The following is a 22,773-nucleotide window of genomic DNA, read 5'->3' as shown; positions in this document are numbered from 1 at the left end:
TCATTCATCGGCGGCTGGGAACACAAGGAATATAAATAATGGCTCCTCGCGGCTTCCGTATTACGGACCGTAAAGACAAGATGGCCGCGCCCTGGATTCCGGGCGCGGCCGGTCATGTGATTACACAACTTCCGTCCCTCCCCAGGTTTTCCCCAGGCCTTGAGTCTCCTACAGAAGTGCGTGCCGGGACCTAGCGCAGTTCGAGGCCGCCACAGGGCTGGCCTGGGGCGGCTTTGACTTGAGAGTGTAGCTGCAGGACCATGGAGGATTCCCTGGAGAGGGAGGCGCCCGCGGCGGCGCTGGCCGCCGTGCTGAAGCACAGTTCGGCACTGCCGTCCGAGAGCGCACAGGTCCGGGGCTACGACTTCAACCGCGGCGTGGACTATCGCGCACTGCTAGAGGCTTTCAGCACCACTGGTTTCCAAGCCACCAACTTCGGGCGCGCGGTACAGCAAGTCAACGCCATGGTGAGGCTTCCTGGGTTGAGGAGGCGTGGCCTCCAGTAGCACCCTGCGGTAGCTGGGGGCGGGACTTCTCTGGGAGGTGTGTTCTTTCTCCAATAGTGGGAGAGAATATGGGGCCCGGGAGTTTCTGTGCTGGGGAGTGGTTGGGACTGATTCTGGGGCGGGGCGGGGCCGGGGAGCGGGCGTTATAGGCAACAGGTGAACACGACTGAGCGACTGAACTGAACTGAACTGAACTGAAAGTATTATGGAAGGGGCGGAGCCTGGGCTAGAAAGTGCATTTGAGCAAGGAATTGGAGGAGGAGCCTTACACCCGCCCGGACCTGAGCTTGGGATTGCTTTTCCCGGTGGGCAGAGAGGTCGGGCCTGAAAAAGTGATGCTCTCGGATTCCTGAAAAGGGACAAACCCTAAGCGTGTAACCTGAGACTTGGGCTGTGAACAGGGCGGAGCGTACACAGGGGTGTTCCTTCCCCTGTTCCAGGTAGAAGTGGTTCTCTGTCCCTGAGTGTGCAGATCCTGGGCGGGGAGTCTGACACCGAAACCCACCGTGAGTCCTTGGGGTGGAATCTGGGGCCAGAGGTTAACTCGACCTTGCCCTTACCTAGATAGAGAAGAAACTCGAGCCGCTATCTGAGGATGAAGACCAACATGCAGACCTGACCCAGAGCCGACGCCCACTCACCGGCTGCACCATTTTTCTGGGCTACACATCCAACCTCATCAGTTCAGGCATCCGTGAGACTATCCGCTACCTCGTGCAGCACAACATGGTGGGACCTGGTGTGGGTGTGGCCTTGAGCTCTCTGGGTCTTAATGGGCAATAAGATTACTGGTCATTTAAGTGACATAGGGAGATATGGGTCAGTTTTGTTTTGCCGCAGAGCTCCCCACAGGGGGTCACTGGATGAGAGTTGGGAGTTAAGAGTTCTGCTTGGGATAACTTCACTGCCTTGTGGCTGCAGGTGGACGTCTTGGTGACCACAGCTGGGGGTGTGGAGGAGGATTTCATCAAGTGCTTGGCACCCACATACCTGGGCGAGTTCAGCCTCAGGGGGAAGGAGCTACGTGAGAACGGGATCAACAGGTGGGTGGGTGGGGGCTGAGTGGTGCTGGGTAAGGCAGGCTGAGGGTCCTGGGCCCTGATGCCCATACACCTTCTGTCCCAAGGATTGGAAACTTGCTGGTGCCCAATGACAATTACTGCAAGTTTGAGGACTGGTTGATGCCCATTCTGGACCAGATGGTGCTGGAGCAGAACACAGAGGTGAGGCTGGAGCAACCTGGGGCTGGGGGTTGGGGGGCGGGGCATTTGCTGGTGGCATAGTGGGTGTCAGGGGAGGCGCCACTGCCTGAAGCCAATGTCTCCTCCTAGGGTGTGAAGTGGACACCTTCCAAGATGATCGCCCGGCTTGGCAAGGAGATAAACAACCCAGAGTCCGTGTATTACTGGGCCCAGAAGGTGAGGGACTGGTGGGGGCAAAGATGCCAGGCTTTGGCATGTGTTGTTTCATTTTCACAGCCACCTGGGTAGTTGGTACTAGTCTCCTCATCCCTGCGCCTATGTAAGGAGCCTCAGAAACAGAGAAGTTAGGCAGTTTGTCTGAGGTCCCACAGCTATTGACTGTGGATCTGGTATTCTGGCTCTACTCCTAGAATGCTGGGAAGAGGATGGGCAATACTTAGCAGCTCCCATGGGGACTCTTGAAGGGCCCCATGCTCCTCAGAGGCTCTGGGGGGTCCAGCAATCAGAAAAACAAGAACTACCGTTTTTCATGTGTCAGGCCCCAGTGAAGTTAAGTACCCTGCCCAGAATCAGGCATAGAGGAGGAAACACCTGCAGGGTGCCCCTACAGGGCTTAGATCCGGCCGCCCTCCTGTCTTGCTCTTTCCTAGAACCATATTCCTGTGTTGAGCCCAGCACTCACAGATGGCTCGCTGGGTGACATGATCTTTTTCCACTCCTACAAGAATCCTGGCCTGGTCCTGGACATTGTTGAGGGTAAGATGTTGGGGTCCCAGAGGAGCAAGGGAGGAGGGCTGCCTGGGCCTGCAGTGGCCTGACTCAGCCCTATCTCCCAGACCTCAGGCTCATCAACACACAGGCCATCTTCGCCAAGCGCACAGGGATGATCATCCTGGGTGGTGGCATGGTCAAGCACCACATCGCCAATGCCAACCTCATGGTGAGCAGGGATGCAGGCTGTGTGGTCCCTAGTGGGGGGTGGCACTCGTGCCTGCTGTGCAGACAGGCCTGTGTACTAGGCCCATGCCATGTGCTGGGAAACAGTTGTGGACTAGACAGGTCAAGATACCTGCCCTTCTGAAACTGATGTTCTAGTGGGGGGAGATGAACCGCAAACCAGTGACAAGGTGACATGTACATCAGGTGGCAGTGTTGGCTACAAAGAAAAATCAGGGATGAAAAGAGGGCAGGAGAAAGGCATGCTACTCAGAAAAGGGAAAGCTTCCTGGGAAGTGTGACCTGTGAGCAGAGGTTTTTCAGCGGTTGCTCCCATGAACCATGTGGTTATCTTAGGGGGTGGGCGTGAGATGAGTTCCTGGCAGAGGGACTGGCCAATGCAGAGGTTCTGAGGTGCCTGATGTAAGCACATCCTGGAGGCCAGTGAAGGGGAGAGTGAGAGGAGGTGAGGCCAGAGCTGACAGGCACAGAGTGCAAGGCCTTGTGGGCCACGCAGGTGCTCACAGGCCCCCTCTGGCTGTTGTGGGGGGAACAAACAGTGGGACTGGGGTGGGGACCATGGAAGGGGAAAAGGTGCGGAGGTCTCTAGAGTTGGTGGCAGATGTGGGTGGGCTCTTGCTACCTAGGAGGTGAGTCTGGAGCAAAGCTGCCCACTGCCCAGCATCCCATGACACCCCGACCTGGCCCAGGTATTGACATGGAGCCCTTCCCTTGCAGTGAAGGCCAAGGGCTTCCTGTATCTGGGACACATCCCTCTGCCTTTAGCTACAGTGCCCTGCCCTGGAGTCTGTCTGGCTGACCAGCCCATTCTGTCCCTCCCCACAGCGGAATGGCGCTGACTATGCCGTCTACATCAACACTGCCCAGGAGTTTGATGGCTCTGACTCAGGCGCCCGGCCGGATGAAGCTGTCTCATGGGGCAAGATCCGGATGGATGCACAGCCTGTCAAGGTGAGGGTTGGCCAGCCAGCTGGAGCACAGGGTCTCCTAGGCTGTAGCTGCGGATCCCCTGGCTCACCTGGGTCCCCTCCACAGGTCTATGCTGACGCCTCCTTGGTCTTCCCGCTGCTTGTGGCTGAAACCTTTGCCCAGAAGGTAGATGCCTTCACACCCGAAAAGAATGAGGACTGAACACTGGATGGTGCAGCTCCAGGGAGGCCTCACCCCCTCCTCTATTTATTAGTTTGCAGACCCAGCCCCTCCCCACTCCTTGGTCAGCAGCATGTCTAGAATAAATGACCTCAGTGGTCCTCTTTAGGCTGTGTCTCTGTCCTTGGCAGTGGGTCCCCTTGCTTTAGCCTGGGGCACCTTCAGCCTCGTAGGTCTCTTCCCGCCAGCACTGGATGCTGCCCCCTATGGCAGTCAGCAGGCAGGGCTCCATGGGGTGGTAGGCCAGCGACTGCACCACACCGGGACCTACAGGCAGGGCCAGCGCCAGGGCACCCTGTGGAGTGAGTGGGTTGGCAGTGGGCATCAGTGTGTCTCTCTCCTCTTGGCCACCTCTCCCCTGGTTTCCATTATAATGCCTCTAATTGCTTCCCAGACATCGCAAACTTAATCAGTCCCAAATTGAGCCCATCAGTCAGTTGTCCTTGAAGGTGCTCAGGTCAAACACCTTGGATCTTCCTCTTACATCTCAAATTCTTTTGTCAGTAAATCCTCTTGGCTCTGCCTTTAGACTGTGCCTAGAGATTGCCATCTGGGCTCCACCAGCCAACCTGACAGCCTCAATGCTCACTCCTTTTATTATCCTGCAGTCATGGTCTCAACATATTGGGTTCTCTCTTCACCTGCAAAATGTCCTTTCATGTGCCCTCCCTTTCAGGATGACTGCCAGTCTACTGGACCCTCAAGGAGTAGGCAAAACGTTGGTGCCTCCTTAGCTTCCAAAGGGAGAGCTGGCTCCTCAACTCTCCAAGGCCCTCCAGTTCCTTCATCCTTTAAGGGGCTTGCTTCTGTAGCCAAGCCCCAGCCCTGACCCCATGAAGCCTGGCTGGTCAGTTCCCATTCTGACGCCCCCACCAGGCTGAGACACGTCAGGACAGAGCTTACAGGGCTCGAGGCGGGAAACCACAGGGATGCTCAGACGTGGCTCAGATTTCCTGAACAACTACAGCCCCATCTCACCTGGGGTGAGATGCCACCATCAGCCCCCCTCCCCGAGGGTCAGTCCCAGTGGCCCCTCCTGACCTGGATCCTGCTACCACTACTGTCCACAGCACTTCCATTTCCTGACCGATGCACGGGCGCCACACCTCCAAGCTTTGGCATGTGCTGTGGCCTTTGCCAGGAATGCCCTTCTTTCTTCATTCTCTCCTTCTTTCTAGCCCCCAGTTCTAACAGAACCCCACCCCCTTTCAGGGCTGAGAGTGACTCAGGGAAGGACAGGGCAGGCACCCCAGCATGGAGTGGGGGTGGGGAGGCTCACTTCCACCAGGTCCCAGAAGAACACCTTCCCGTCCTCAGAGCAGCTGACCACATGCGTGTCGCGCTCGCTCAGGCAGCAGTCCAGCTTATACTCCTTGTTCTTGTGGCCCGTGTACCTGGGGAGTGAGTGGAGTCAGAGCGGGGGTTAGAGGCGGGCATTACTGGGGGTGAGGGAGGGGCCCACGCCCCTGAGGACTCACTCGCCCAGCAGCTCCCCTGTGTCCTTGTCCAGAAGCCGCAAGGTGGAGTCTAGGCTGGACACCAGGGTGCACTGGCCATCCCGGCTGAAGCAGATGCAGGTGATGGGGCCTGGGGGGAGGGGAGGGCAGGCATGTCAGGCTGGGGTCCCCTGGGCTGTCCCCACCTTCCCTGCCTGCCCCCCAGCACCAGCCACACTCACTGCCCACGTAGTCTGAGAAGAGCTGCCCCATTCTCAGGTCATAGCGCCTCACCCGGCCGTCTACGGAACTGCAAGACAGGGTGGCTGCAGCTGAAGCACTGCAGGGGCCGGTAGGTCCAGGGCTCCAGCTTTGGTTTCCCTGTACCCTCTTCACCTGGCCAGGGCCCTGAGGGCAAGGCTAGCACCTATCCTTCCCAGTACCCTTCACTGTCACGTCATGCTTAGGATCAGCCACGGAAAACATACACTGAAGTGAATTCAACAGTGGAATTCTGAGACTTCCCAGGAGGTCTAATGGCTAAGACTCTGAGTTCTCAATGCAGGGGGCCTGGGTTCAATCCCTGGCCAGGGAACTAGATCCAACATGCTGCAACTAAGACGCAATGCAGCCAAATAAGTAAATTAAAAATAAGTATATATATATATAAAATAAGTGGAATTCTGAGGCAATGGCTTTAAGACTCAGACCCAAAGGCCAATCAAGTCCCCTTCCATCTGCTTCTGCTTTCTACTGAGCTCCCTCTCTGGGCCAGACCCTGTGTGGAAACTTGGAACACAGCTGCTACCAAGCCAGGAGCACTTGCTACCAGCGTGGAACCTTGTTGACTGAGGGGCATCAGCTCCCTGAGGAGGTGACATTGGAATTGAGACTTGAGGCTGAGAAAGGAGCCAACCATGTTCACTTCAAGGGGGGGATGTGTGGGAACTGGATGGGCCAACAGGCCAAGCAGTCCAAGCACCCTCAGTGGTGGGATCAGCACTCCCTCAGGTTGTGGCAACACTTGGGCAGCCCTGCATGGGATTTTTTTTTTTTTTGTCTCCTGCAGCTAGACTGTCAAGTCTATATTGGCAGGAGTTTTCTTTGTTTTTCTATCTTGTTCACTGCTGTATGCTCACTGACTAAAAATGGGACCTGTAGGAGGTACTCAGACACACTCTTAAGTAGTATAGGAACAGTCCAGGTGGAGAAAGGGTAACTGCATGTTGGTCCCAGAGTGGAAGCATGTGTGGCATATCTAACAAATTAGCTGCAAGACTTTGGCCACCTGATGCCAAAAGCCGACTCACTGGAAAAGACCCTGATGCTGGGAAAGATTGAGGGCAAGAGAAAGGTGCGACAGAGAATGAGATGGTTGGATGGCATCACTGACTCAACGGACATGAGTTTGAGCAAACTCCAGAAGACAGTGAAGGACAGGGAAACCTGGAGTGCTACAGTGCCTGGGGTCGAAGAGAGTTGGACACGACTTATTAGCGTCTGAATAACAACCACATAAAAGCTGACAGCACAACAGAAACCAGACCACGCAGGGCCTTATGAGCACAAAGAGGAGAGCAGATTTTTTAATCTAAGTACAGAGACAGCTGTGAACCTCAGAGGCACCTGGAGAGCGACAAGGTCCTGGTCCCACTCACCCTGCGAGGACCTCATGGTCGGACACCTTCACGCTGGATATACCATCTCTGGCTTCGTCCAGTGTCTGTATTGGCTCAGGTTTCCGAGAGCGACAGTCCCAGCAGCGGATGGTGGAATCGATAGAGCCTGTAAGGCCAGCATGAAAGTGGATCACGTTTAGAGGGCAGAGGCAGTCTCTGGGCCCACCTGCCAAGGCCCTGGACTCACCAGACAGGATAACTGTGGCCTCTTCATTAAACTGCACTGTGTTCACCTTCTGTGAAACAGGAACTGCCGCTTAGAGGATGAGGACAAAAGTAGGGTTCCCAGTGAAAGTTAAAGCAAAGGAAAAAGGTTAAGGGTAGGGGAGATCAAAGAGTTGGGGGCAACTGCAAGGATGGGGCTTGATGAAGTGGGGGCCATGGGAAAGGATCCTTGCGCTGTATGTAATTGCCGGGGGAGGCGGATCCCTGTTACCACCCACATACAAATCAGATTTGCTTTAATGAGACCCCTTCTTGCTTGTACTCACTCCCGCGTGGCCCCGGAATTTCCGCACGACTTGCCCTGACGCCACATCCCACAGCACCACCGCCTTGTCCCCACCTCCAGAGCAAAGACTGCTGTTATCAAAGGAGCTAGAAGGCAGAGCACAGAAAATTTAGCAACTACTTCTGTTCCTGGCCTCAGCGCCCCGATCCTGCCTTGGCCCCCGGCTCACCCAGCCGCATCCAGCACCTCGTAGCCGTGGCCGCTGTAAGTCCGCAGTAACGTCCCCCGCAGCGGGTTCCACAGCTTCAAGGTCTTGTCGCTGCCGCAAGTCAGACAGTAATTGCCATCCACTGGGGAACACCAGGCGGGGGTTACTGGGCCGCCGACCTTAGGAGGAGGGAGGAGGGAGGAGGACTCGGAAAGATCAGGGCGCTCACCATTAAATCGCACAGCTCGAACCGCCCCCTGCCCGCAGTCCAGCGTCTTCAACTGTTTCTGCGGCAGCTCAGGGCCCCGCGGTTTTGGCTCAGGGAAAGCCATCCCTCGGCTTTCCCTTCCTCGCAACCTTACACGCGCCGGCACGGAAGCATTCCTTGCCCTGGGAGGGTGTAACCTTATTATTGTCCTCCATAGACTACTTCTCACTTCCGGGTTCTACATTTAGGCTCTTTGGAGATGGTGTTGGAAACACTGAAACTTGTCTCCAGCTTCCCAGTTTCTTTCCCCACTTCTGCTCTTCTAGGAGGATTTTTGGGTTCTCCGAATTCTCTGTCCCCTGGCTGTGGGGAGTTCCGGTAACCGTCGATAGGAACGGAAGCGTGAGGGCTGAGAGTGTTACTCTAAAAACTATCCTGTGTTTCCAAGCCGGAAGCTGCGATTCCCGCAGCGGAAGAGGCGCGACTTCTGACTCGCTATGTCCGTGAACAATATGTCGGACCCACGGAGGCCCAACAAAGTGCTGAGGTGAGGTTCCTAGTTGTCATGGTGTTAAAAAAAGAAAAAAATTCAACTGTAAATTTAAACGATATAATTGGCTTTACCAAATGAATCATAAATTGGACAACATCCCATCTAGCAAGTAGAGGGGAGCGCTAAAGAGCTACAGAAAGGAAAAGGTTATTTAAAGGCAGTACAAGGAAGTCATAAACAGAAAAAAGGATGATTTCAGATTATATTAGTCTCCTTTTGGGGAGAAAAGGGTCTTATTGGGTGGGGGTTACCTCATTTTCCTTTTGAAGGATGGAGAGGGGAGAAAACCCATGTGACAGACTGCCTCATTGGTGCTGACCAGAAAATTCGTGACTGACCGACTAAGACTGCACTTCTGGAGGAACCCGAAGCTTCTATTAGATTAGATATTAAGCCCCGATTTGGTGGCTTGGCCAAGTACACATTTTTTAACAATCTTCCCTCTCTTCCCCGCCACCCCACCCCCCGCCCCAATCAGACTGTCTAACTGAGAGATGTGATCAAAACTTAAGGCCTGAGCGCCACTCTCAGGTGCTACTCTGAGGTTCAGTTTTTGTTGTTCTTTTGCGTGCTATTCGTAGTTAACCCCTGGGATAGTCACAGGTCCTTGCTGGCTTCAGGTTCGCAGTCTCTGAGCTGGTTATTCTCTTGTTATTTTTCTGATGTTCTAGTCATAGGGAGATCATTTGCTTGATGATTAGTGGCTGTGATTATGGATTTAAAGCTTTTGAGAGAATCCAGTGCATTCAGTTCAGTTGCTCAGTCGTATCCAACTCTTTGTGACCTCATGGATTGCAGCACACCAGGCTTCCCTGTCTATCACCAACTCCCAGAGCTTGCTCAAACTTATTGTCCATCCAGTTGGTGATGCTATCCAACTATCTCATCCCCTGTCGTCCCCTTCTCCTCCTGCCTTCAGTCTTTCCTACCATCAGGGTCCTTTCCAATGAGTCAGTCCTTCGTATCAGGTGACCAGAGTATTGGAATTTCAGCTTTAGCATCAGTCTTTCCAATAAATATTCAGGACTGATTTCCTGTAGGATGGACTGGTTGGATCTCCTTGCAGTCCGAGGGGCTCTCAACAGCCTTCTCCAACACCAGAGTTCAAAAGCATCAGTTCTTTGGCCCTCAGCTTTCTTTATGGTCCAGCTTTCACATCCATACATGACTATTGGAAAAGCCATAGCTTTGACTAGAAGTAAACAATTACTTTGTTGGACCTTTGTTGGCAAAGTAATGTCTCTGCTTTTTAATATGCTCCCTAATGCAGTGCATTAAGGAGATTATTATGATTATAATAAACAGGATGATTAGCAATGTTCGGAGTGCATTTTGGAGCCATGCTCTCCAGGATTGACACCAGGCAAAATCAAATTTGTGAAAGAGAGTTTCTACTGGGACTTCCCTGGTGGTGTGCTGGTTAGGACTTGGTGCTTCCAGGGCAGTGAACAAGGGTTTAATCCCTGGTTTAGAAAAAAATAGAAAAGAAAATTCCCTTTGAAGGAGTCCCCTTCTTATGCCTGCTGGCTTGCTCAGTGATCTTATGTAATTGAGTTTCAGCTTCCCCAGAAGGAGTAATCCAGTGTAGCAGGCGGTGTTGACCACAGCATAGACACTCCTTGCTCAGCTAAAAGATAAACAAGGACAGTGTGTTAGTCGCTCAGTCGTGTCTGACTCTTTGCGACCCCATGGTCTGTCTATGGAATTCTCGAGGCAAGAATAGTGGAATAGGTTGCCATTCTCTTTTCCAGGGGATCTTCCCGACCCAGGAATTGAACTGGGTCTCCTGTGTTGCAGGCAGATTCTTTACTGTCTGAGCTAGCAGGTAAGCCCCTGATCAAGGGCTTTTCTGTTATAAAAGAAAAACTTTGGCCAGATAATCTAATTATCTTTCTTGGGCTGATGGCCTTCCCAAAGGACACGAATCCTGAGTCACAAAATCCTCATCATTCTTTTTAACTTCATGATGTAAATCTAGGGGACTTGACCAATGATGTGTCTTAGTTCCCTTGTGGAAAGTTAGGATCCCAGTTAAATAACTTAAAAGGCATTGTCCTCTGTACTGTCTGTCTAGGCATTCAGAGGCTGAAGGAGAATGATAACCATTATGGACAAAGACAGACCCTATGGGGGCACAGACCATTTACATTAGGGGGCTACTGTTAATGGATTCATTCACAGGGATTACTGCATTTACCCGCTCAAGCCAGATGTCAGTTAGGTTTTCAGCACATTTGGAAATAGATTCTCCCAGCCTGAAATATAAAGTGTTGCTCCAAACACCTTGCAAAGATAGGTGCAGTTGGTGAAATCTCTTAGTGAGTGGGGGCAGAGCTGATCTAGAGTACTATGAGAATGTGGGGGTGAAGTGCAGTGAGATTTACCAGTTAATTGTGTCTAATCGAGTATGTACAGTTATGATGGGACAAAGGAAAAAACAAGGTATAGGTTGTTCTGGCTGTGAAAGTTGAATTGCATAAGGAACTTTTCGGGGGTTTGATTGTAGTTTCCTGTGACATTGAGAATAGAAGGAAAAGCTGATCACACGGAGGACCAGGAGGTCTCTAGCATCATGGATAGATTGGAATTTTTTTGTTTTTGTTTTTGACTGTGCAATGTGGCGTGCGAGATCTTAGTTCCCCAGCCAGGGATGGAACCCACTGCTCCTCGCATTGGTAGCACAGAGTCTTAATCACTGGACTGCCAGGGAGGTCTCAGGTTGGAATATTTATTTGTTTATGGCTGTGCCGGGTCTTTGTTGCTGTGTGGCCTTTTCTCTAATTGTCGCAAGTGGGGGCTCTCTTGGTTGCAGTGCAAGGGCTTTTCATTGAAGTGACTTCTGTTGCGGAACACAGGCTCTAGGCATGCGGACTTCAGTAGTTAGGGTTCCTGGGCTCTAGCGCCCAGGCTCATTCATTGTGGTTCACGGGCTTAGCTGCTCTGCGGCATGTGGAGATCTTCCTGGATCAGGGATTGGACCTGTGTGCCCCGCATTGGCAGGTGGATTCTTTATCACTGAGCCACCAGGAAAGCCCCCAGATTGGAATATTTAATGACAAATCCAGCGATCTGAAAGCTTGCTTTCCTCAGCAATGACCTAGGAGATAAGGGTGAGAACATCATCTTTCCCGGTGAAAACCAGAGTGAAAAAAGAAAAAGCAAGAAGGGTTTCAGTCTAGTTAACATATGGTCTTGATCCTGTGTCTGGGACAGAAGCAGTCCACCTTGACGCCAACTACTTCTCTTCCTCGTCAGTTTGATTCAGAGGTCTCCAGCGTCTGTTTAGGACTAGATGTCTGGTGGAGCTTTCCTTAGTTGTGGGATGTGTACCCAAGGCTCGGTGCCTTCTTGTTTCACATCTTTGTCAGTGGTCAGGAGCACTTGGTAAGGTCCCTTCCCATGGGGCTTGAGGGCTAGCTATCTTCCTCTGATGATGTTTTCAGAATACCCAGTCAGCAGACTCCAGTCTGTGACCAACAGGATCCTTTGAGTTGGGATCTGGGAAGGCTTCTTAAACCTGTTAATGATATCATAAGACATGAAAGACTTATAGTAGCTGGTCCTATTAATGTTAGATAGCAAGGGATCAGCAGAAAGTTGTATACCAATGGACATTGGTCTACTGGTGACTGTTCCATGTGGAGTGAGTGTATGTTTTCAGAGAGGGTACTGGGAACAGTTGGCATATCCAGAAGCAATACCTTAGGCCAAGGGAGTTCAGTAGGTTAAGCAGTTTAGAGGTTTTCGAGAATCCCATTAGTTCTCTCTACCTTGCCTGATGATAAGTGAAAAGGAGAGTGATAATTCCAAGGAGTCTGAAAGGTTTTCATTAAGGCTTTTAGGATTTTGCCCAGTGAAGTGGATGCCTCAGTCCCTGAAGATTGTGGAAGGTAGACCCCAAGTTGGAACCACACCTTCTAACAGTTTCCTTGCCATTGTGAGGGCATCAGCCTTGAGGCAGGGGAAGACTTCAGCCCATTCGGAAAGTGTATGTCGAGTGACAGGAACACACTGAGAACCCGTGCTGAGTGCCGGCTGGATACAGTCCAGCTGTGGGTGCTCAGAAGGTCCCGCGGGGAAGCTCTGAGGCCTCTGGGACACAGATAGTTTTTCCAGGATTACAGACCTGACAGGTCAAACATTGGTGGTAAACTGCTTTTGTGATTTTGTCTCCCCACTCATGTCTATTTGTCATTCGAGTCATCTTAAAATGCACTATGATGGGTGAAGGAAAGGAAAAAAGAACCACGTGGCCATCTTGGGTTTCCCATAGCCCTGAATGTTTATCTAATTTACAACCATGGAACAGACTGATGTTACAAGGGCATCAAGATGGCCAGGGTCTGGCAATGAAGGGTCATATTTTGCTGAAGCAGAATGGTCTTCATCCATCTGTGCCATAGTATTTATTTATTTTTACTGCTCTGTAAGCCAGATCTTAGTTCCCCAACCAGGGATTGAACCCAGGTTACCACAGGGAAAGTGCTGAGTCTTAACCACTGGGCCAATTCTCAATGCCATGATATTTATAGACTCTGTTGCTGCTGTTTTTGCGTGAAACTCAACTAGGGCATTTCCTGAACTCTGGTTCAGTCCTTTCAGTGTGAGTCTCAATTTTGATGACAGGTAATTTCTTACCTTCAGAAAGTAAGACAGTAGTTTACTTGTTGCCTTTAAAAAAATTTTTTTTTGGCTGCCCTGGATCTTCCTGGCTCTGCGCAGGCTTTCTCTAGTTGCGGTGAGCAGAGGCTGCTCTCTGGTTGCTGTGCTCAGGTTCTTACTGTGGTGGCTTCTCTTGTTGCGGAGCACGGGCTCTAGAGCGTGGGCTTAGTAGTTGTGGTGCACGGGCTTAGTTGCCCCAAAGCATGTGGGATCTTCCAGGACCAGGGATCCAACCCATGTCCCCTGCATTGGCAGGTGTATTCTTAACCGCTGGATCACAAGGGAAGTCCCTGTTGCCCATTTTTGATGGGGGCCCGAGAGGACTTCAGAAAACCCCTTTGTTTCCATAACATCTCCAAATCATGGATGATCCTGAAAGCATACCAATTCTTGGTATAAATATTAATAGTTTGTTATCTGATAATTGCCAGGCTCTGGTAAGGGCTTGTTGGGCCACTTTCATTTATGGAAAGTTTCCTTTTCAAGTAATTCATAATGGTTAGTAATAGCATAATCAGTTTGGGAACAAGGTATCCCTTTTTCATTTTCGAGTATGACCCATCAGCAAACAAGATTATATCAGGATGTTCTTACAGGACAGTTAAGGGGCTCATCTTTGTCAGTAGGGGTAGTGATGTAGCAAGTTAAAGGTGTTGCAACATTTAAGATGTTGCGTAAGTGGAGGAAGCAAAAGGATCTCATAGAAGGTTAATCTGCTGGCAGAGAAACGTTGAGTCAATTCAGAGTTAAGAAGACCCGTTTTTTGTTTGTTTGCCTTTTTAATACATTTGGGAGACCAGGAGATGCCCCCTCTGCATATATTTATTTATTTATTTACTTACTTATTTATTTGGCTACTCCAAGTCTTAGTTGCAGCATACAGGATCTTTTAGTTTTAGCATATGGGATCTAGTTCCCTGACCAAGGATTGAACCCACGCTGCTTGTAGTGGGCCCACAGAGTCATAGCCACTGGACCACCAGAGAAGTCCCAAGAGTTAAGAAGACTTTGGACAGCATGAGGAGTCTGTAAATAAATGCTGTTACCTCAGATTAGATCTGCTGAAGCTTCTACTAACTTTGTAGTTGCAGCTGTAGCCCCAGATAGTTGATATAGGCACTGGCAACTGAATCCAGTTATATGCTGTGATAAGAAACAGGCTATGTTTATTGCTATGCTCTTGTGTGAGCATTCTCAGGGCTTGGTTATTTCTTTCATGCACAAATAAAGTGAAAGGTCTTGAATAATTAGGTAGGTCTAGGGCTGGTGGTTCTTATTGCACTTGTTTTAGTCTTCAGAAAAGCCTACTTATGTTTATCTTCCCTAGAAATGGGCTCAGGGACTAGAAGTTTAGGAAGGTCATTGGGTGGGGAAATGAACAGAGAAAAATTAGGAGCCCGTAGTCTACAGTAGTCAATCAAGTCTAGAAATCCACATAGCAGTCACTTAGTTGTAGGCCTAGGAAATTCTTGGATTAGCCTGATCCTTGTTGGAGATAGCTGGGTCCTTCAGCACTAAGTAATGAACGTTATCTACATATAATTGTTAATTTTCCCTTGGAGAGTTTATGTTCCTTTTGTCAACTGAAATAATCAATAACCAACGTATAATAAGAATTTTATCTAAGCCAAATGGAGGCCTATGGCCCAGGAAACACAGATTCAAAAGCACTTGAATTGTGTTTTGCCAGACTATAGTATGGCAGAGGCTTATTCAGGCAAAAACTGCAGTTATGTAACTTGTTTGTCAAGAATTATAATTGGAACTTCCCTGGTGGTCCAGTGGTTAAGACTGTGCTTCCACTGCCGGGGGCATGGGTTCTATCCCTGGTCAGGGAAGTTCTGCATGCCTGCAGATATGGTAAAAAAAAAAAAAAAGGAATGTAAATAAGGGTGCTTATTAAGCAAGGATTTGTTGGGGTCTGAGTGAACTCCGGGAGTTGGTGATGGACAGGGAGGCCTGGTGTGCTGTGATTCATGGGGTTGCGGAGAGTCAGACATGACTGAGCGACTGAACTGAACTGAACTGAACTGAATTGACTGTATAGTTACAAGGGAAGATGCTGAGACCATAAGGTTGCAGTTAGCAGCTGCTAGCAGATACTGTCTTGAGAATAGCTGGTGGTGTGGTTAAATTTGATAGAGTTCAGAAAATTCAAGTCCTCACTGATGCATTAACAAGGCCACCCGGCTCCATTTGGATGCCTGAAGCACAGTTCTGTCTTGTCCAAACAAAGAACAAACATCAGACACAACCGGTACATTGCTTAGGGTTTCAAGAGACAGATTAGCACGTACACAGCAAGACAGCATGACCTTAGGTCAGGCAAGGGAACCAAAGGAATTGATACATTGGTATTGTGGGGATAAGGTGAAAGAACATTTATCTCCCCTTCAAAGTGGACATTCTGCACAGTCTGATAACTGCATTTTTTTTTTTTTTTGGTCTGTTTAATGGTTAAAGCAGATGTCTGTCTGAGAGGCCACAAGATGGTCTGTTCTAATGAGCATAAAGTTTAAGCCCAGTCGTGTCTTGGCTAGGATGACTTCTCCATACCACAGTATGTGAAAAGTTCTTCCATCACTTTTCAGCAGATAAATGGAATCTTTTATGGATGCCTCTTTGGTTACTGAGCACAGCAAACAGTCATCCACCTGTTGTGAAGGAGCTCATTTCCTGGGGACTGGTGGGGCAATTTGATGGGGTGCTTGGGAGAAATCAGAAGGGGCCTCAGTGAACCCTTGAGGCATGAGTGTCCAGACTTACTGCCGATTGTTCCGAGTTAAGGCAGCGGACGTCAGCTGTTGGAATCTATAGGGGTACTGCAAAAGGCTGAAAAAGATCCACAGCAGTGTTTTGAGCCTGATGGAATTTATGACAAAGTGGTGTTCCGGGCTTGGAACACCTGGGAAGAGGGGAACAACTTGCTAATAACCCTTAAGTCCTGGTTGTTGTTTAGTTGCTCAGTCTGGTCCAACTCCGTGTGACCCCATGGATTGTAGCTTGCTAGACTTCTCTGTCCATGGGGTTTCCCAGGCAAGAGTACTGGCTGCTAAGTAGTTTCAGTCATGTCCGACTCTGTGCGACCCCATAGATGGCGGCCCACCAGGCTCCCCTGTCCCTGGGATTCTCCAGGCAAGAACACTGGAGTGGGTTGCCATTTCCTTCTCCAATGCATGAAAGTGAAAAGTGAAAGTGAAGTCGCTCAGTTGTGTCCGACTTGTAGCGACCCCATGGATTGCAGCCCACCAGGCTCCTCCGTCCATGGGATTCTCCAGGCAAGAGTACTGGAGTGGGGTGCCATTGCCTTCTCCAGGGGATCTTCCTGACCCAGGGATTGAACCTGTGTCTCCTGCATTGCAGGTGAATTCTTTACTGCTGAGCCTGCAGAAGCTCCTGAGGGAAAAGATAAATCAGGAGATTGGGACTGACACATACACACTGCTGTATATAAAATAGATAACTAAGACAGTGTCAGACTTTATTTTTTTGGGCTCCAAAATCACTGCAGATTCTGATTGCAGCCATGAAATTAAAAGACGCTTACTCCTTGGAAGGAAAGTTATGACCAACCTAGATAGCATATTAAAAAGCAGAGACATTACTTTGCCAACCAAGGTCCATCTAGTCAAGGCTATGGTTTTTCCCGTGGTCATGTATGGATGTGAGAGTTGGACTGTGAAGAAAGCTGATCGCTGAAGAATTGATGCTTTTGAACTGTGGTGCTGGAGAAGACTCTTGAGAGTCCCTTGGACTGCAAGGAGATCCAACCAGTCCATTCTAAAGGAGATCAATCCTGGGTGTTCATTGGAAGGACTGATGCTAAAGCTGAAACTGCAATACTTTGGCCACCTCATGTTGACTCACTGGAAAAGAGTCTGATGCTGGGAGGGATTGGGGGTAGGAGGAGATGGGGACGACAGAGAATGAGATGGCTGGATGGCATCACCGACTCTATGGACATGAGTTTGAGTGAACTCCGGGAGTTGGTGATGGACAGGGAGGCCTGGCGTGCTGTGATTCATGGGGTCGCAAAGAGTCGGACACGACTGAGCGACTGAACTGAACTAACTGAAGAGGGACCTACTATGTAGCCCAGGAAATTCTCAGTGCTCTGTAAAGACCTATATGGGAAAAGAATCGAAAGAAGAGTGGATATATGAACATGTATAACTGATTCACTTTGCTGTACACCTGAAATAATACAGCATTGTAAATCAACTATACTCCCTATAAAAATTAAAAAAACAAAAGAAATGTTCCCCTGGGGCTGGAGTAGGGGGGCAGCTCTTAAGTTATGGATAAATCACCATCCTCACCCATTAGGTTTCCAGACTGGCAGGATCTGCATGTTGTGGTGGCTACTATAGGGTGTGCCTAATTACCCCGGGACATTAGGTCTTCTGTTGTTGGTGTGCGGCTTTGTGTGGCTTTAGGCTTCAGAGGATATTGATGTAATTGAGGGATAGGTTTAGTTATGTGTCTCTGAATCTTTATAAGCTCTGTATTTTTTATTCTTCCAATGTCAATATTAGAAATAACGCACAGAGGATTTCCCTGGTGGTCCAGGATTTCGATTCCTGGTCCAGGAAGATCCTGAATGCTGCAGGGCAGCTAAGCCCATGCACCGCAACTACCGAGCTGGAGCTCTAGAGCCTGCGCTCTGCAACAAGAGAAGCCACCGAAACTAGAGAGTGGTCCTGGCTTGCTGCAACTAGAGAAAGCTCGTGTGCAGCAATGAAGATCTGATGCAGCCCAAAGTAAAGAAATAAATAACCCAGAGATTTTGAGACACCTCAATTAAATTCAGGAACTTTTGTTGGAATTCTTCCTCCTCTCTGTCAGGACAGATTGTAAGAACATAAAAGGTCTGGTTCCTGTTGGTCAGGAAATTTTAAGGTGAAGTACCCATTGAAAATGGATGTCTTAGCCCTTTTAACTTAGAAAGGAGAGCTCTACCTAAATAGATTGACTAGGGCTATGTCACATAGCGAAAAAATGTTTTTCAGTCAGAAGTCCCAGAGTCATTTGTACTGGTTGAGGTAGAAATTCTCTCTGAACTTTTGTTAGATTCTTCCAGTTAGGAAACCTCTTTTTCACTCTGAGGGAGTTGTCATCCTAAGGGAATGGGGTAAAAACATAGCTACAGATTGCACGGAGATCAAACCAGTCAATCCTAAAGGAAATCAACCCTGAATATTCATTGGAAGGACTAACAGTGAAGCTCCATTCCTTTGGCCACCTGATGCAAAGAGCCAACTCATTGGAAAAGACCCTGATGCTGGGAAAGATTGAAGGCATAAGGAGAAGGGGGTGGCAGAGGATGAGGTGGTTAGATAGCATCACCGACTCGATGGACATGAATTTGAGGAATTTGAATAAACTGTGCGATAGTGAAGGACAGGTGAATCTGGTATGCTGCAGTCCATGAGGTCACAAGGAGTCAGACACGACTTGGTGACTGAACAACAACAACTCTCAGGAAAACACGTGAGAGTCTCAGCACATAGCTTGACTGTGAGGGACCAAAGGAAGGTGTTCAATCTTGAGAATTCCTGCTGAAGAGGGAACAAGAGGTATGAGGCAGGTGCATTCAGAGATAAGGTCTGACAGAGTCACAGAACTGAACAACAACAATAAGTATCAATGAGAATTTGGCAAGGTTTCCCATTAGATTTAATTTTATTTTCCCCTTGGCTGTTTAAGGGGATTACGGATAACAGCTTACCAGAGAATCCCTTGGAATACTGAGGAGATAGATATGGGGGCACTCGAGTTGAAGAATTTGCATAAGACCTTTGAGGACAATCTTTTTTCCCGTGTCCCAGTTGATTACATTTGAGACACTGGTCCTTGGGCCAGCGTTTTGTTGGTGGACCCCTAGGAGGGCATTATTTTAGCTTTCCGGTCTTGGAGCTGTTGTAACTGTAAGACCAACAACTTGGAGAATTTTTGCTTGTGGTCTCACTCTACGGTCGTTTCAAAGTGCTCAGCTGTGGTCATTGGCTCCATCAGCCTGGTGGTCTATCCTCTCTTCTGTATTTTTATCAATCCATTAATCTCAGGAGATAATATATGTGCAAATAGGGCCACTAGAGCAGGTTAGGTGACTATCACGTGGAACCGAAACACCATGGGAGGAGGGCTTCCAAGCAAGCATGGCTTAAAGTCGGTCAGATTCATCTTTCTTTGTTTTGCATGTTTGAATAATAGACCAGTCAGTAGGGGTAGGGAAGATTCTAGGAACGGTTTATAAAAGGTCTGTGGCTTTTTAAAAAAATTTTATTTATTTATGGTTGTGTTGGGTCTTCGTTGCTTTGTGCGGGCTTTCACTAGTTGCAGTGAGCAGGGGCTACTCTTCGCAGAGTTCTCGTTGCGGTGGCTTCCCTTGTTGTGGAGCACAGGCTCTAGGCTTATGGGCTTCATCAGTTGCAGCACGCAGGCTCGGTAGTTGCAGCTCGTAGGCTCTAGAATTCAGGCTCAGAGGTTGTGGTACACAGGCTTAATTGCTCCACAGCACATGGAATCTTCCCAGACTAGAGATGGAACCCGTGTTCTTTGCATTGATGGGTGGGTTCTTATCCACTGCGCCATCAGGGAAGTACAGTTGCTGTTTTACAAGCTTTGTCTGGTTGAGGATTTTTTTTTTTTTTAATTTTTTGGCTATGCCCCATGGAATGCAGGATCTTAGTTCCCCAATCAGGGATAGAACCCAAGACCCCTGCAGTGGAAGCTTGGAGACTTAAACCACTGGACCGCCAGGGAAGTCCTGAAACCCTCACTTTCAAGGGGAGTCTTGTCTCAGGAAAACCTTATCCATGACAGCCATTGTAATTCTAGGTTGTTTTTGGTCATACTTTGCCATTTTTGTAGATATTTACAGCTTCTGAGATTATAGTTCTTGGCCATAAAAATAAGCAGGTATGCCAATGGGTAGACTCATTAAAGGACATGGTGGGGTCAGAGATGCTCCCATCTCTCTTGGCTGGCCTTTATCTACACAAAGGAAGACAGACAGACATGAATACTGTAACACTCCAGCCATAACCAGTTACTGTGGCCTTGCCAAGAAAAAGACCCTGTGCGTGCTATCACTGACAGCCCTATGTGGAACCTGGGGCTGGAGAAAGGCTTGAACCAGGAGTGGACCCTACGTGGGGACTGTGGACTGATTCCAGACAAATGGGGAACTGCAGACCAAACCGCCAGCACATCCCAGCAAGGAATCTGGGAACAGAACCAAGGGCCTGGGGTTTCCGGCCAAATGAGGAACTGTAGTCAGAACCACCAGCAGCTCCCAACACAGAACTATGATTCCAGACAAATGGGGAACTGGCTGGAAAGCCAATTAGGTCGGGAGCATGACAGAGAGCAGAGCTGAGGACTGAGAGGCGCTTACCCACGGCCTCAGATACAGCGAGAAAGTGAACTCAGAAGGGGATTCACGGGTACCCCTCCTTGTGTTCCTTGTTGTCCTTGAATGTCAGAGGTTCACTTTGGATCCTGTTGCTGCCACCAAATCTCTTGAAAAACAAAATTCACCTGAGTAAAAAGGTCTAATTGGCTTTATTGAAGGATTCATGAATCTGGCAACATATCGTCTAACAAGTAGAGGGGAGCGTTAAAGGGCTATAGAAACGGAAAGGTTTTTAAAGGTAGGACAAGGAAGTCATAAGCAGAAAAAAGGATGATTACAATGTCAGAGACTACATTTCTGGAGGAGGCTGACGCTCCATTCAGGCTAGGTAATAAGCCCCAGTTTAGTGGCATAGCCTAGCATAAATGACTCCATTTTGGACCTGTGGTTTTATTTTTAATAATGGGGATGGGTCTCAGATTGTGAGTTGGAGGCCCAGGGAAGCATCTGCCCATCTTAGGGGCAGAAGTTGAGTGCCCCTGACCCTGAGCCTGCTGCAGGTACAAGCCCCCACCGAGCGAGTGTAACCCAGCCCTGGATGATCCGACACCAGACTACATGAACCTGCTCGGCATGATCTTCAGCATGTGTGGCCTCATGCTCAAGGTGGGCAGGGCTGTTTCTTTCCCCATATTTCTGCCTGACAGTAGGGGGCCTTGGATTCAGAATGAAGCAGGGCCTGCACTGAAGGGGGCAGGGCTGGGGTGATGCTAAGTGGAGAAAGCCAGAGCTGTCGTGAAGACAGAGGTCCGGGTCAGGGTGGGCACACTGGAGGTTGGTCTGAGGCTTTAAGGCAACTTGGTGGGGTCCTTAGGGTGATGGGGATGTCAAGGGCCAGGCTTCTTAGGCCTGAGGGGACATGGTGGGGTCAGAGATGCAGTTCAGGGAGTAGGACCAGAACTTGGGTACCTGGAGTTAACTTTGGGAGCCTGAGACTGAGGGACTCCTGGGGATCAAGGTTGGAGCTGTACCAGATGAAACTGGAATTGGAACCGGTGGGGGAATGGCTCATTGGGGTGCCTCTCACTGACCTAACCCACCTGTCCACCCACCTCTCCCAGCTGAAGTGGTGTGCTTGGGTCGCTGTCTACTGCTCCTTCATCAGCTTTGCCAACTCCCGGAGCTCTGAGGACACGAAGCAGATGATGAGTAGCTTCATGTGAGGCTGGGTCTGGGGAGGGAGGGACTCCTGGGGGAGGGGAGGGAGCCCCCCACCCCCCACCCCGCCTCTCCATCCTGGACTGACACCTCTCTCCCATCTCAGGCTGTCCATCTCTGCTGTGGTGATGTCATATCTGCAGAACCCTCAGCCCATGACGCCCCCCTGGTGATGTCAGCCTAGAGGGGTCACATCCTGGGCCTCTCTAGCCACCTTGCCCTAGGCCTCACCCGTGGCTGCTCAGCCTCCTGCCGTCAGCTGCGGTGCTGGGCTTCCCTGGGCGAGGCAGTCTCTGGGCCTGCAGCTGGACGGAGGGAAGCTGGCCCTGACCCTGGGATCCCACGGCTGCTGGAGCAGAGAGAGGAAATACCTGGGCCTACCCCCCCACACACCTTCCTTTCCTACCCTGCCTGCTCCCAGGGGTGATGCTGTCCATGTTTCTAGGTGTACCCACTCATTTTCTTGTTGAAACCCGTTAATAAAGTTTTGCATTCTGGCTGTTCTCTGCGACCCCTCTCTCCTGTTCATGGTGGCTGTTTGTCCTAATAGAGGGAAGGGCTCCACCTTCCCACTCAGTCAGGTCTGGGGTGGGGCCCCAATCTGGAGCCTTTTGGTTAGTTCAGTTGCTTATTTCGCAAGACTCATGCCTTAAGCCAGCTGCCAGAGACTATAAACAGTGATCTCTGCCCTCTGACAACTCAGCGGATAGCTCTGCTGATCTAAGGAATCTGGGCTTCGGTTTTCACAGATGAGTGAGGGTAATGTCAGCACATCGGATGGACTGGTAGGGACTGGGGAAGGTAGGAAGTTCTCCCCTACCTGTCAGGTTCTCACTGCTCACCAGAGGACACTGGTATCTCTTGAACAAGGCTGGAGGTCTGCCCTCCCCAGCACTGTAAGGGTAATTGCTTTAACGTCTCAATCCATAGGACAAAACAGCCCCCATTAACCTCAGCTCCTAGCCAAGCTAGGTCCTTTGCAAACCAAGGTCGATGGAATACCCTGGAATCCTAGGCAAACTCAGCATCCGCAGGAAAATCTGAGACTTATGCGCCGGTGGTGGGGGGAGACACTATAGGGCACTCCGGTCACATAGAGGCCACAAACGCTAAAGGCTCCACTGGCCAAAGCAGCACTCTGAGGGTGTGACGCGCCAGTCACTCTGAGGGTGTGACGCGCCAGTGCC

At 50.0% G+C, this 22,773-nt stretch overlaps 3 protein-coding genes across 4 annotated transcripts; 2 read left to right on the top strand and 1 right to left on the bottom strand.

The window, feature by feature from the left end:
- The first annotated feature begins 139 nt into the window (after positions 1–139).
- On the top strand, positions 140–3,922 carry DHPS (deoxyhypusine synthase). Its single transcript, XM_055429629.2, has 9 exons — positions 140–467; positions 1,071–1,235; positions 1,428–1,549; positions 1,633–1,729; positions 1,838–1,924; positions 2,359–2,464; positions 2,545–2,648; positions 3,491–3,616; positions 3,701–3,922. The coding sequence occupies exons 1-9, from the start codon at positions 261–263 to the stop codon at positions 3,794–3,796; spliced, it is 1,110 nt and encodes a 369-aa protein (XP_055285604.1). The 5' UTR covers positions 140–260; the 3' UTR covers positions 3,797–3,922.
- Positions 3,923–3,959: 37 nt separating this feature from the next.
- WDR83 (WD repeat domain 83) lies at positions 3,960–8,052 on the bottom strand. Of its 2 annotated transcripts, XM_055429631.2 has the most exons (9): positions 7,818–8,052; positions 7,610–7,730; positions 7,421–7,526; positions 7,117–7,165; positions 6,909–7,035; positions 5,493–5,560; positions 5,293–5,401; positions 5,094–5,208; positions 3,960–4,109 (listed from the first exon to the last, which is right to left on the bottom strand). In XM_055429631.2, the coding sequence occupies exons 1-9, from the start codon at positions 7,918–7,920 to the stop codon at positions 3,960–3,962; spliced, it is 948 nt and encodes a 315-aa protein (XP_055285606.1). In that variant the 5' UTR covers positions 7,921–8,052. The 2 variants fall into 2 exon arrangements, with proteins under 2 accessions (XP_055285606.1, XP_055285605.1); XM_055429630.2 differs by having other exon boundaries at positions 7,610–8,052.
- Positions 8,053–8,186: 134 nt separating this feature from the next.
- On the top strand, positions 8,187–22,090 carry WDR83OS (WD repeat domain 83 opposite strand). The gene is made up of 4 exons (XM_055429632.1): positions 8,187–8,343; positions 20,929–21,034; positions 21,490–21,587; positions 21,693–22,090. Exons 1-4 carry the CDS (start codon positions 8,294–8,296, stop codon positions 21,757–21,759), a joined length of 321 nt encoding a protein of 106 aa, XP_055285607.1. The 5' UTR covers positions 8,187–8,293; the 3' UTR covers positions 21,760–22,090.
- Positions 22,091–22,773: the final 683 nt, after the last annotated feature.

Source organism: Moschus berezovskii, chromosome 8, assembly GCF_049115385.1.
Source record: "Moschus berezovskii isolate FMDL1 chromosome 8, NW_MosBer_1.0, whole genome shotgun sequence".
In the NCBI taxonomy this organism is placed as follows: Eukaryota; Metazoa; Chordata; class Mammalia; order Artiodactyla; family Moschidae; genus Moschus; species Moschus berezovskii.
The sequence above is the reverse complement of the archived record's forward strand: the minus strand, read 5'-3'. Positions and strand labels throughout refer to the sequence as shown.

Excerpts from the sequence above, each read along its gene's own strand:
- WDR83OS (XM_055429632.1), top strand. The coding sequence starts at position 8,294 with ATGTCCGTGAACAATATGTCGGACCCACGGAGGCCCAACAAAGTGCTG. Across the intron at positions 8,344-20,928 it reads AGGCCCAACAAAGTGCTGAG|GTACAAGCCCCCACCGAGCG; the intron begins GTGAGGTTCCTA and ends AGCCTGCTGCAG. Across the intron at positions 21,035-21,489 it reads TGTGTGGCCTCATGCTCAAG|CTGAAGTGGTGTGCTTGGGT; the intron begins GTGGGCAGGGCT and ends CACCTCTCCCAG.
- DHPS (XM_055429629.2), top strand. The coding sequence starts at position 261 with ATGGAGGATTCCCTGGAGAGGGAGGCGCCCGCGGCGGCGCTGGCCGCC. Across the intron at positions 1,550-1,632 it reads CGTGAGAACGGGATCAACAG|GATTGGAAACTTGCTGGTGC; the intron begins GTGGGTGGGTGG and ends TTCTGTCCCAAG. Across the intron at positions 2,465-2,544 it reads GGTCCTGGACATTGTTGAGG|ACCTCAGGCTCATCAACACA; the intron begins GTAAGATGTTGG and ends CCTATCTCCCAG.
- WDR83 (XM_055429630.2), bottom strand. The coding sequence starts at position 7,920 with ATGGCTTTCCCTGAGCCAAAACCGCGGGGCCCTGAGCTGCCGCAGAAA. Across the intron at positions 7,527-7,609 it reads GAGGTGCTGGATGCGGCTGG|CTCCTTTGATAACAGCAGTC; the intron begins GTGAGCCGGGGG and ends TCTGCCTTCTAG. Across the intron at positions 7,166-7,420 it reads AATTCCGGGGCCACGCGGGA|AAGGTGAACACAGTGCAGTT; the intron begins GTGAGTACAAGC and ends CCTGTTTCACAG.